The 10,950-nt window shown below is 39.9% G+C and overlaps 1 protein-coding gene across 1 annotated transcript; it reads right to left on the bottom strand.

The window, feature by feature from the left end:
* Positions 1-7,360: 7,360 nt before the first annotated feature.
* Positions 7,361-10,597, bottom strand: gpr31 (G protein-coupled receptor 31). The gene is made up of 2 exons (XM_034075803.2): positions 9,680-10,597; positions 7,361-8,608 (listed from the first exon to the last, which is right to left on the bottom strand). Exons 1-2 carry the CDS (start codon positions 10,244-10,246, stop codon positions 8,144-8,146), a joined length of 1,032 nt encoding a protein of 343 aa, XP_033931694.1. The 5' UTR covers positions 10,247-10,597; the 3' UTR covers positions 7,361-8,143.
* Between the last annotated feature and the right edge of the window lie 353 nt (positions 10,598-10,950).

The raw sequence follows: 10,950 nt of genomic DNA, 5'->3' as shown, positions 1-10,950 counted from the left end.
TCCTAAATTCTCCCACACCACGCCGCTCCCTCCACTGGCTTCCGGTAACTGCTAGAATCCACTTCAAGACAATGGTACTTGCGTACCATGCTGCAAATGGATATGGCCCTTCCTACATCCAGGACATGGTTAAACCGTACACCCCAGCGCGTGCTCTACGCTCTGCATCAGCCAAACGACTCGCTGCACCCTCGCTGCGAAGGGGACCCAAGTTCCCATCAGCAAAAACACGTGGGTTTGCTATCCTGGCTCCAAAATGGTGGAATGAGCTCCCCATTGACATCAGGACAGCAGAAAGCTTACACACCTTCCGGCGCAGACTGAAAACTCATCTCTTTCGACTCCACCTCGAGCAATATAACTATTGACAAAGCACTTAAATACTAATAAAGCACTGGCTTATCTAAAGCCAGTTGAGTAGCACTTGAAATGTGTTTGCTCTATGAAACCTGATGTACATATATGATTCTGTTTTCTTCAAGTTTGTATTTTGTTAGTCGAACGCACTTATTGTAAGTCGCTTTGGATAAAAGCGTCAGCTAAATGCAATGTAATGTAATGGAAGGCCGAGAAGTATCTTGCTTCCCCCTTTTTTTGAAAAAAACGTCCTAAATACATTTTCCTTGAGAAAGTGATTCTCTCATTACAAATATTTCATATTTACAGATATTATAAGATTTAAAAAAAGCCTGTTTGTTAGATGCAACGACCTTTGAGTCAAATTTGACATGTGAGCTGTTTTATTCAAGCTTTTATATTTATTTCAAAAACATTTTGGATGTACTTAATAAAATCATATACTGCATTATTGCATTAATCAACATTGATCACCATTTTCATATTAACCACGAGTCCAACCCAGTCTCACGGCATTTCGTGTTCACCAATACGATTTTTAATCTATTGATTCGTGTTCACCAACACGATTTGCCCCTTTTTTTCGTGTTGCACAGCACGATTTTAAAAGCAATGTATTTCTACTGGTAATGTGTTTCGTGCCTGCAGCACATCTTTTTCTCCGGTCGGGTCGTGGAAGACCGGAAGCTGTGTGGTTCATAAAAACATGTTCTTACTCAATATCAAGCCACAATTATTGCTTTTATTTTAAATCGTATAATTTCGGACTTTTGTTGCCGTCTGTGAGGAAAATAAATGGGGCTCAGGGATACTGAAATCTGTATTTTTAAATATGTTTTCCTTCTAATTTGTTATTCTTTTCAAAATAACACACTGTTATTTACTCACCAATAACACACAATTATCCTTGCTTTTATTTATTGGTTTAATTCCATAATCTCGGGCTTTTTTGGTGTCCGTCAGGAACTGAATTTCAAAATAAAAATAACCGGAAACAGACGTAGGCCTATAAGGGACATTTCGAGCATCATTGCGATTGTCAACATTTCTGAGTTTAGGATGGCCGAAGACACTACACTATCCATAATCCCCAGCTATCGTTTAGGACTACAGTTCCCGTAAGGTTACGCAGAGCGTCAAACAGCTGTGTGAAATGGAACGAAACCACGCCAGACTATCCAAAACTGGAATCGAACGCCCCCCCAGAACTACACACTACACTATTGTGTTTCGCAAAATGTTCTATGGGACGTCTCTACTGAACATTTTCGTTTTTCCCACAATTAGAAGTTGCCAGTATTAAACACATTGGTGTTATCAAATGTAAAACATATAATTAATAAATTGGTGAAAATCACTTGTGTCCATAATGCGCAGCATTAATATATACCCACATGACAGCTCATTGATACTTTGTAATTCTACTCCACTACAATTCAGAGGTTAACCTGGTCTTTTTACTCCACTACACTTATTTGAGTTACTTTGCAGATTCTGATTAATTATGTGAAATATAAACAACCCTTAAATCAGACTTTAGTTACACCTGAGTAAAATTCAGGTAAGGTGATTGTCAAGTGCCAACAATCAGGAGAGATATTTGATAGTTGGTGCTTGAGAAGACTAAACATGTATCTGCAATTGACATGAATGGAAACAAGTAATAAAGTATATTCATTACTCGTTATTCTCTACTAATAGTTAATTAAAGACTGTATATTATGGCTATTTTGCACATCCCTTTCAAGATTTTCAAAGGTTTATTGACATATCATACACAACTACGGTGTAGTTATGCAATGAATGAAAGACTTGGGTCACAGGTTCCTCAACAGTGCATTACAAGACATCTATCAATATGTGTGTACCTCCACCATTAAACTGTCATATTCTGCACATTTCTTATTCTATCTACATACATAAGAGTATAATTCATATGTATAAGGATAATTGTGTGTTATTGGTGAGTAAATAACAGTGTGTTATTTTGAAAAGAATAACAAATTTGAAGGAAAAAAAGATTTAAAAAATACAGATTTCAGTATCCTGAGGCTCTGAGCCCCATTTATTTTCCTCATAGAACAAAAGTCAGAAATTATACGATTTAAAATAAAAGCAATAACTGTGGCTTGATATTGAGTAAGAACATGTTTTTATGAACCACACCAACACATCCTCACTCCCAGGTCGGCCTATGTTGACGTTATGTCAAGTCCCCTGCCGGCTTTTTCCAACGCAAGGGGGGGGGGCCTTAGAGTCAATTTTCAACGCAAGGGGGGGGGGCCCTTAGCGTCCATTTTCAGCTTTCCGGGATGTCCATATGCGTCTATGGACGCTCATGGAAGCACGGCATTCGTTTGTGTCGACTGCCTTATAATATTATAAGCCGGCAGGGGACTTGACATAACGTCAACATAGGCCGACCTGGGAGTGAGGATGTGTTAACCACACAGCTTCCGGTCTTCCACGACCCGACCCGAGAAAAAGACGTGCTGCAGCCTGCAGGCACGAAACACATTACCAGTAGAAATACATTGCTTTTAAAATCGTGCTGTGCAACACGAAAAAAAGGGGCAAATCGTGTTGGTGAACACGAATCAATAGATTAAAAATCGTGTTGGTGAACACGAAATGCCGTGAGACTGGGTTGACGAGTCACATGTTTTGTGTGAAATGAATCCCTCATACTGAGGAAGCCACGTAAAAATGCCAGCCCCCCCTTTTTGTTTATGGTGAAATCAGATGTGTCTTGCATTAAGACATCCTTGTAGTGCATTATTTGTATTATTTTCAACAACAAAAAAATAGCATTAGTTTTATAGAATGTAAAATATATTATTATATATCCTAAATATATATATTTTTTGGTTTTTGCTGCTTTATGGATGTTTTTTATCTTATTATTTAGTCATTGTTTTGGCTTTACTGAACACATCCTCTTTGGTTCTTTCCTTTTCTCACACTCTGATTGTCAATAAGCTCAGAGGGGACACGCGTTCATGCATTTTGCTTAATATGTCACCAAGGGCAGGACTTCTACTTATAAATAAGTGTCTATTATATTCAAGCCTTTGCCAAACAAGTGTACACAACACTCAATAAGACTATCGCCGTGAGGGACAAGTCTCTGTATTTCGCAGTCTCCAGGAAAGCAGTAAAACTTGCCTTGCCTTACTGGAAAGGGAAAGACTACAGAGCAGCAGGAGGAAGCTATGGTTGAAAATCCTCAGAAGCATCCAAAGAAAAGTCTGTGTTGTGTTTGCTCCAGATAAACAATAAACTCAGTGTTAGGAGGAAGTATTAAATAAAAAGGGGCGAGGACAAGCAGACTCCCCTGCAGGCAGAAGCCATGAGGGCAGTGTTTGTGTATTTACTCTGTCTGCCAGAGGGGGGAGACAAAAACTCTCCAACTTGAATAAAGCAATACAACTAAACCCAGATGCTCCCCTGAGACTTTGAACAATTGTGGAAACATTGAAAGGGTTTTTCTGTCAAACCACAGGACTGTAAATATAAGAGGAAACAGTTGAACAACATTGCATATCGAACAAATATGTTAAGCAGAGTTCATGCATTTCTTCTCCATTTATCATCTCATCTATTTTGGAAAAGGCATCATTGTTAGTACTGCAGTATAAGTTCATTATCCATCTACATGTACAGTACTTGCAGTGGTAAAAAGAGCTCATTGCACACATAAGAGATATGTAAAGTTCCTAATGATTGGCCCAAATTATTGTTTTTGAGTCATTCAATAGTTTGAGGTTTCATAATTCTATCTATGTGGTTTTCTTTTGAATTATTTGACCCTGCAAAACCTCCTCTTAAACCGTTTCCTGCCTTTCCAGCTCCCAGTTTTCCCAGAGTCCACTCCTCCTCCGTCAGAAAGAGGCCTGAGGATCGTCGTCCTGCCTCCACATGTCGCTGCCACGGTGAGAAACAACGACTCAATTCACACACACAAAACACCAGATATTTTCTCACCAAGTTCTCTTATCAACATGTACAGTCCTGTTTTGAGAAAGATTGGTTGCTCTGGTAACTTGACTCAGAGATATGATGAATGGGCAGAAAGCAAATAGACGGCACCAAACACAAATAAAAAACATTTAAACAATTATTCTCGTAGGTGCTTTAAAGAGGACATCAAATGCTCATTGTCAGGTGTATATCAGTATGTAGTGTCTCTACTTTAAAGAGTCCTCTCCTGCTGATGTGCAGGTGTATATCAGCATGTAGTGTCTCTACTTTAAAGAGTCCTCTCCTGCTGATGTTCAGGTGTATATCAGTATGTAGTGTCTCTACTTTAAAGAGTCCTCTCCTCCTGATGTCCAGGTGTATATCAGTATGTAGTGTCTCTACTTTAAAGAGTCCTCTTGTCACAGTTTGCTTTCTCACTCACCTATTTTCTGCATTAACTTTCCTTAGTCACCTGGTAGTCACACCCTGTCTCTCTCTCACTCTGTTGCACCCATCAGCTCCATTAGTATTTAGGCCCACTTCACTTTCACCTCAGTGCCAGATCGTACTTTGCAGCATGCCAGTCTTTCCCGCATTACCCTTCAGATTGCTCTCCCGGTTTCGACCCTGCCTGTCCCTGACCAGCCTGCCTCGCCTGCTCCCTGACCCGTGCTGTACCTGCGACTCCCGTCCTGCTTTCTCCTGGAACCCTCGCCTGTCCCCGACCAGCCCTTTGCCTACTATCTGCCGTTTTGTCTCCTACCAGCCTATTGCCATCAATAAAGCTGATTACCGACTATCCCTGGTTTCCCGTGATCTGCACTTTGGTCCTCAGCTCGATTGTGACACCTCTCCTCCTGATGTTCAGGTGTATATCAGTATGTAGTGTCTCTACATGTCTCCATGCTTTAATGTTCAAAAAGCTCTTTATTCTTCTCATACTGCCTGTGCTGCAGCACCTCTTTTCACCCTCTGTCTGAAACCAGAGCCCAGTCTGCTCTGATTGGTTAGCTGGCCGGCTCTGTTGTGATTGGTCAACCGCTTAAAGATGTCCCGCCCCCTTAGCCTATCTATCACATACAATGTGTTGGATCACAATCTTGTATCCAGTATATTTAATAAGTTCTGTGACGTAATGAAAATCTAGCTACATTTTTTTCCTTGATGGCCCTTTACTATTTATTTTCATTCTTATTTCCTGCTTGTTTGTAAAAGCAGAAAGCAATAGACTTCAGTGATAAAACAGCAGGTAGTTGTAATGACTAAGCCAATAATACATCTGACAGGAAATGTGTTTGAGCCATGAGCTTGAAATGCACTAATGTTAGATCATCCGTGTTCATCCTCTGGGATTAGTCATAAAGCTGACGTGCTGTTTTCGCATTACTGCATTCACCTTAAAGACTGTATGATCACCGAAATGTGTCAAACATTTACCTCTTTCGCAATATTTTAGACCACAAACTTCCGGAGGTATTTTTACCCTTTTATGACATGCTTATTTTTTCCAATACAGTCAGTACTCAAAACAACACCCACTCTTTATCCCAGGACAGAAGTTTCAAGATTGCTCAAATGCATGTTGACTCATATCTGAACCGGTGGGAACTTTCTTGTGACAGTGCTGTGTTATCACATGACGTATATGTTGTTAGATTACTAGGTTAAAATGCATTTATTTGACATCCATCTGTTTTTAAATGCCCCATGTCATGGCCATTTCTACTGATCATAATTCCATTGATAGCGAGACACAGCGAAACCCAGCCCCATGGCGCGTTAATGATATACTTTCCCCATTGAAACATACACACCTGACACCATTTTTTCATACTCCCCTAGTATAGAAAAAACATTAGGGTGGCAGAAATAGCGTTTTTTGAATTGTTGTTAGCTTGTAAACATTGTGCTATTTAAGGTCATGGTACTGTACATTATGTGACTTTAGGACACGTGTGCCTCTCTTTACTCGGTACATATTTGCAGATCTTATTAACATACAGATTTACATGTTGTCAGTTATGCAGATTTAACATTTGAGGAGCCAATAGTTGTGTACACAGTATATAAGTACGCATCGGTGCTGTTTTTTTTATCATGTATGCATGGCAAAGTAGCTTCTTCCTCAGTTGTGTTCCCACCTTTTGTCACACATGAGATTTTATGACTAAATTCCACTTTTGCATAAGGTTGCATAATATTCCACGGCACAAATGTGTCATTGTATTGTTTTTACCTATCCACACAACGTGTCACAGATACAAGGCAATGACTTATTTTATGATACACAATGATGCGTCTTTAAGATAATGATTAGTACATTGACATGACATTGAACCCAGTCACCTGATGGACTACTTCAAATGAGTAAGGCCTTTATCTACAGTATACCCAGACAGACATACCCTTACTCACTGCACTATTACTGTTAATGAGGTCATACAGGTGAGGATGACTTATACAGAACATGGACAGTGGAGTTTCTGTAATTAAGGCAGAGTATTGTTTAGTCTTGTCAAAGGTAGGAGTGATGATTCATTCCTGTAATTTTCCTTGTTGTCAAAGTGGGATTTTCCAACCCTGACTTTTAAAGAATGCTTTTCCCATGAAACCAAACTGTATTCTCAATTACATTTAGAGGGAAACATGTTTTACTCTGGATTCAATCGATGTTTTAAAACGATACAAATTGAACGAAAGCTACTATTTGGTCATGTTCAGTTCTGGTTTGGCTTAACTAAGGGTGTTTTTTGTCATTTAAAATGAATCAACGTAGAATTTTGGTTTGACATTTCAAACATATACATGTCTCCTGGGTGGAAGTCTTGTGTTTGTTGACCCCTGCCTTACGCAGACTGCTGCAGATTTCTTTATAAATGGATTTGTGAAACATCAACAAATAAACGTAGCCAACATAAATCGGCTTCCCTCTAAACTTAATTGACAATGCAGCTGTATTCCCATATGTAGTTGTATGGGAATGTTCTTTTTTGGAAACCAAACTTGATCTTCACATATGCAGTCAATAGTGAACATAATGAGGGACAGTTAAGTGTCTTTTTATTGTTAGAAAAATATGTACAGTAACATATAACCCCCTCTCTCTCTGCATACAGCATAGAAAGTGATATTCCATCATAAATCAACATTAAGGATCAGCTTCCTGTATGGGCCTTCTGGTTTAAGTCTTATCTAATAGGGGAATGACCTCAATGGCTATATGCTTCAGTTACATACATTTCATTCCCCCTCTTACATTTCCTTAGTTTGGACATTTCTTACCATTTGCAGCTTCATAGAAAATGTTTGTCCCAAGACATGTTTATATTCTCTGTGCTTTAATTGATGGCTTCAATCACTAGAGGTTGCTACACAGTGGAAGCTAAGTTACAAGTCGCCTGAGGTTAATATGATTTGAAAGATCACATTCTTCTGAGAGCATTTGAAAGGATTAAAGTCGAAAGCAGAAACAAGAGAAACTGAAAAACAGATGTGCATATTTTTGGCAGACGGTCATTCCCCTTAAAAAGAACCTCATGTTTCACAAAAATAAAATCCACCAACATTAATAATCTATTGAATCACTACTATAGTACATCTACAGTGCTAATAAAAACACACACTCTAGTAGAACAAGATCTTTCTATTTACATATGTATATACTTCTATTCGAGCATCTATAGAAAGTTAAATAACAACTGTCTTCACTTGCCTTCAGAGTCCCCTTTCAAAGTAAGCACTTTTTTGGGGGGGGAGTGGCACACTGTCAGTCTCAGGTAGTAATCTGTTTAGGTTGCTTGACACAGACAAACCTGTGAAATGGTTTTCAAATGACAGTATTGCGTGTAGGTGGGAGTGTGTTTCCCGCCGATGAGCTTTCTATCGGCACTTCACCGTCCTTCACTAAGAACGGGAAGTAAGTAGAGCAGTAAAGCCCTTTGAACTTGGTGCTGCCGAAGCAGTAGACCAGCGGATCCAGAAGACAGTCTATGTAGGAGAGCACCATGAGGCCGTCGAAGAGCAGCGCAGCTGTATCCTGCTGGGGCAGAGGCCATTCTTGGACGCGGGCAATCAGCAGAATCATCCTGGCAATGGTGCAGGGGAGGAAGCAGAGGGAGAACACCACCATGACGGAGGTCACCAGGAACACCGCTCGCTTCAGCTTCGTCCTGTTGCCCACAGTCTTTTTCCTGAGCCGGTTGACGATGTGCACGGTGCAGTAGACCAGGATGACGAAGGGGATGAGGATCTGGGTGAAGAAGACCACCTCTCGCAAACTGTCCACCACATCCTTCAATCAGAAAAAAGATCAAGTTAATCGTCTTTTTTATATCAACAACAACAAATTCTCGTTAATATTTGGCCCTTGTGTCTCTACTCTCTACCAATTGTGTCAGTATCAGGACAGCATCGGTCAGAAGTTTAACCACTATTCTAAATATTTATTTCATGTAAAATCTTATTCTGTAAAGTAACAAGTAAAGTAAAAAGCACTAGACCAGACATTAGTAGTTGGCTTATTGATAAGTGGATCACCAGAAAAATAAACTCCAAATATTTGTATGTTTGATGAAATGTTAAAATAATGGTAAAAGTCTCAAGAAGCTTTTTCCAACCTCACAAATATGGAGATGTCCTTCTTTTTCTAAATGGACTGTTTATCATATTGAACGCAACATTTTGGGGGTTTTGGTCTGAGTTTGATAAAACAGATTCAAATACTTTTTTTGGTAACTGTCCATAAACATCATGTCTATATGACACTGACTACATTTGGTTGTAGCTGTCCCTGTGATATTAGGTGCAGTTTGACACACTCCAGGTTTAACATGTCTTAATTGTAGCAACACTATGTGCTGTGTCAGTGCAAAAATAGCTCTGGAATCAGACTTTATCTACTGTACAGTAAGTGGTGCTGTTGAGTGATAATACTCCCTAAAACTGGACCCACATACAGTACGGCATTCCTGATTAGGCCTCTCAACACCGTACTCACATTGATAACATGATCATCTTTGTTACATTAGGTTGAGAGGATGTTTCCACAGAACTGCTCTTCACTTTGTGTCAACTGTGTATTGCACACATTAAGCAGCAGTGTGTCATTATCCAAATGTGCACACTCAGCACAGCGTTGCCACATTTGAGTGTGAGAAACACGTGAATTAAACATACCCAAAACAAAAACATTACCAAGTAAATCCTAACCATTTGGGATGAATTACTCCGTTTCACTCATCTCATGCAGTTTAACCTAATTTTGGGGACTGATACTGAAAACCTACCAATAGAAAACTAACTTGTTAAAAGCGTTGTATATTGACGATTTACAATAATTACTTATTTAGTGAGTAAACCTTACCTTAATCAATATATCTTCTGGAGCATCTTCTGGGTTTTTGCCATGGCTGTTGCAGCAATCAAAGTTTTTGAGCATGGTGGGGATGGTGAGAGGCAGAAGAAGCAACCAGATGAGGATAGAGATATGAGGAGATTTCTTGAGAGCTCTTAAAAGATTCTTTCGACCTGGGTGCACCACGTTAAAATATCGATCAATGGAAGTGACCGTCAGGAAGGCAATGCTGGCCCCTCGGTTTAAAAACAACATGAACAGCATGGCTTTGCACACGGTGTCGTTATCACTCCTCCTCTCTCCTTGGATGAAGTTGTATGCCTTTATGGGCAAACAGAAGAGCAGGAGAATGTCAGCCAACACCAGGTTGAAGAGGAAGACGTTGTTGGTGTTGGATTTCCAGAATTTCAGCTTGAATATGAAGAGGTGGAGGACAGATGCGTTCAGAGGCAATGCCAGGATGAAAATCATAATTGTGACAGCTGCATAGAATTTATACAGAGCCTTGTTTGTGGCAAGGCAGTCCTCAATACTTGTGTAGGGAGATACAGTGGTAAGTAACGTGGCGTTTGCCATTTTAACAGTGAAATACACTTTCCTGTGTTAGAGCAAAGTGTTCTCTTTTCTGACAAGGAAATCCCTGCAAACATGAAGTCTCACCCACAAAACAAACTTGCCAAACAAGTTTTGCCAATGCCTTCCTGTTTTACTCCTCTTTTAGGTTTTAAATGTCCTCGTGTGTTTTTCCGTTTTCAAAAGTCTTTGGTGTTAGGATCTCCTGAGCCTTGGAGTGATTCTCTCAGAGTGCAGAGCAAAAATGCTTCACGGTTTCTTTGAGTTGTGTTGCAGTTCAGCCCCTGTGCTTGTAGCTCCGCCTTCCACTGTAGCCTGAGGAGGTGAGTCAACAGCTGCTTTTCCAATGCTGGATCAGTGGTCCTAACAAGGAGTAAAACCAGCCTGTTACATTTGAAATACATAATACTAAAAGACAGTTTCTTAACAACAATATACTAGGACGTAGTAAACATCAAACTAAGCACAAAGGTGGTGTCTTTAAGAGATGAAACTCAGTCAAAGTATGCGCGCTGTGCTAAGCCCTGACAAGCCCTTGCTGGATCCGTATGAAAACATTGTGTTACTGATTGCTAAAACTGATTTGACTTTTGACAGGCAGCCAATGGTACATTTCATATTCCTTCAATGCATAATCCAATTTCCTGGCACAAACTGTGAGAATAACCGTTGTTCTACTCTTGAGGGCTCCCAGAAGCTACTGAATG

This window comes from Pseudochaenichthys georgianus, chromosome 24, assembly GCF_902827115.2.
Source record: "Pseudochaenichthys georgianus chromosome 24, fPseGeo1.2, whole genome shotgun sequence".
In the NCBI taxonomy this organism is placed as follows: Eukaryota; Metazoa; Chordata; class Actinopteri; order Perciformes; family Channichthyidae; genus Pseudochaenichthys; species Pseudochaenichthys georgianus.
The sequence above is the reverse complement of the archived record's forward strand: the minus strand, read 5'-3'. Positions and strand labels throughout refer to the sequence as shown.

What these genes read in the sequence shown, in the direction of transcription:
- gpr31 (XM_034075803.2), bottom strand. Translation starts at nt 10,246, where the DNA reads ATGGCAAACGCCACGTTACTTACCACTGTATCTCCCTACACAAGTATT. An exon ending in CAGAAGATATATTGATTAAG is followed by an intron (nt 8,609 to 9,679) that starts GTAAGGTTTACT and finishes TTCTGATTGAAG; the next exon opens with GATGTGGTGGACAGTTTGCG.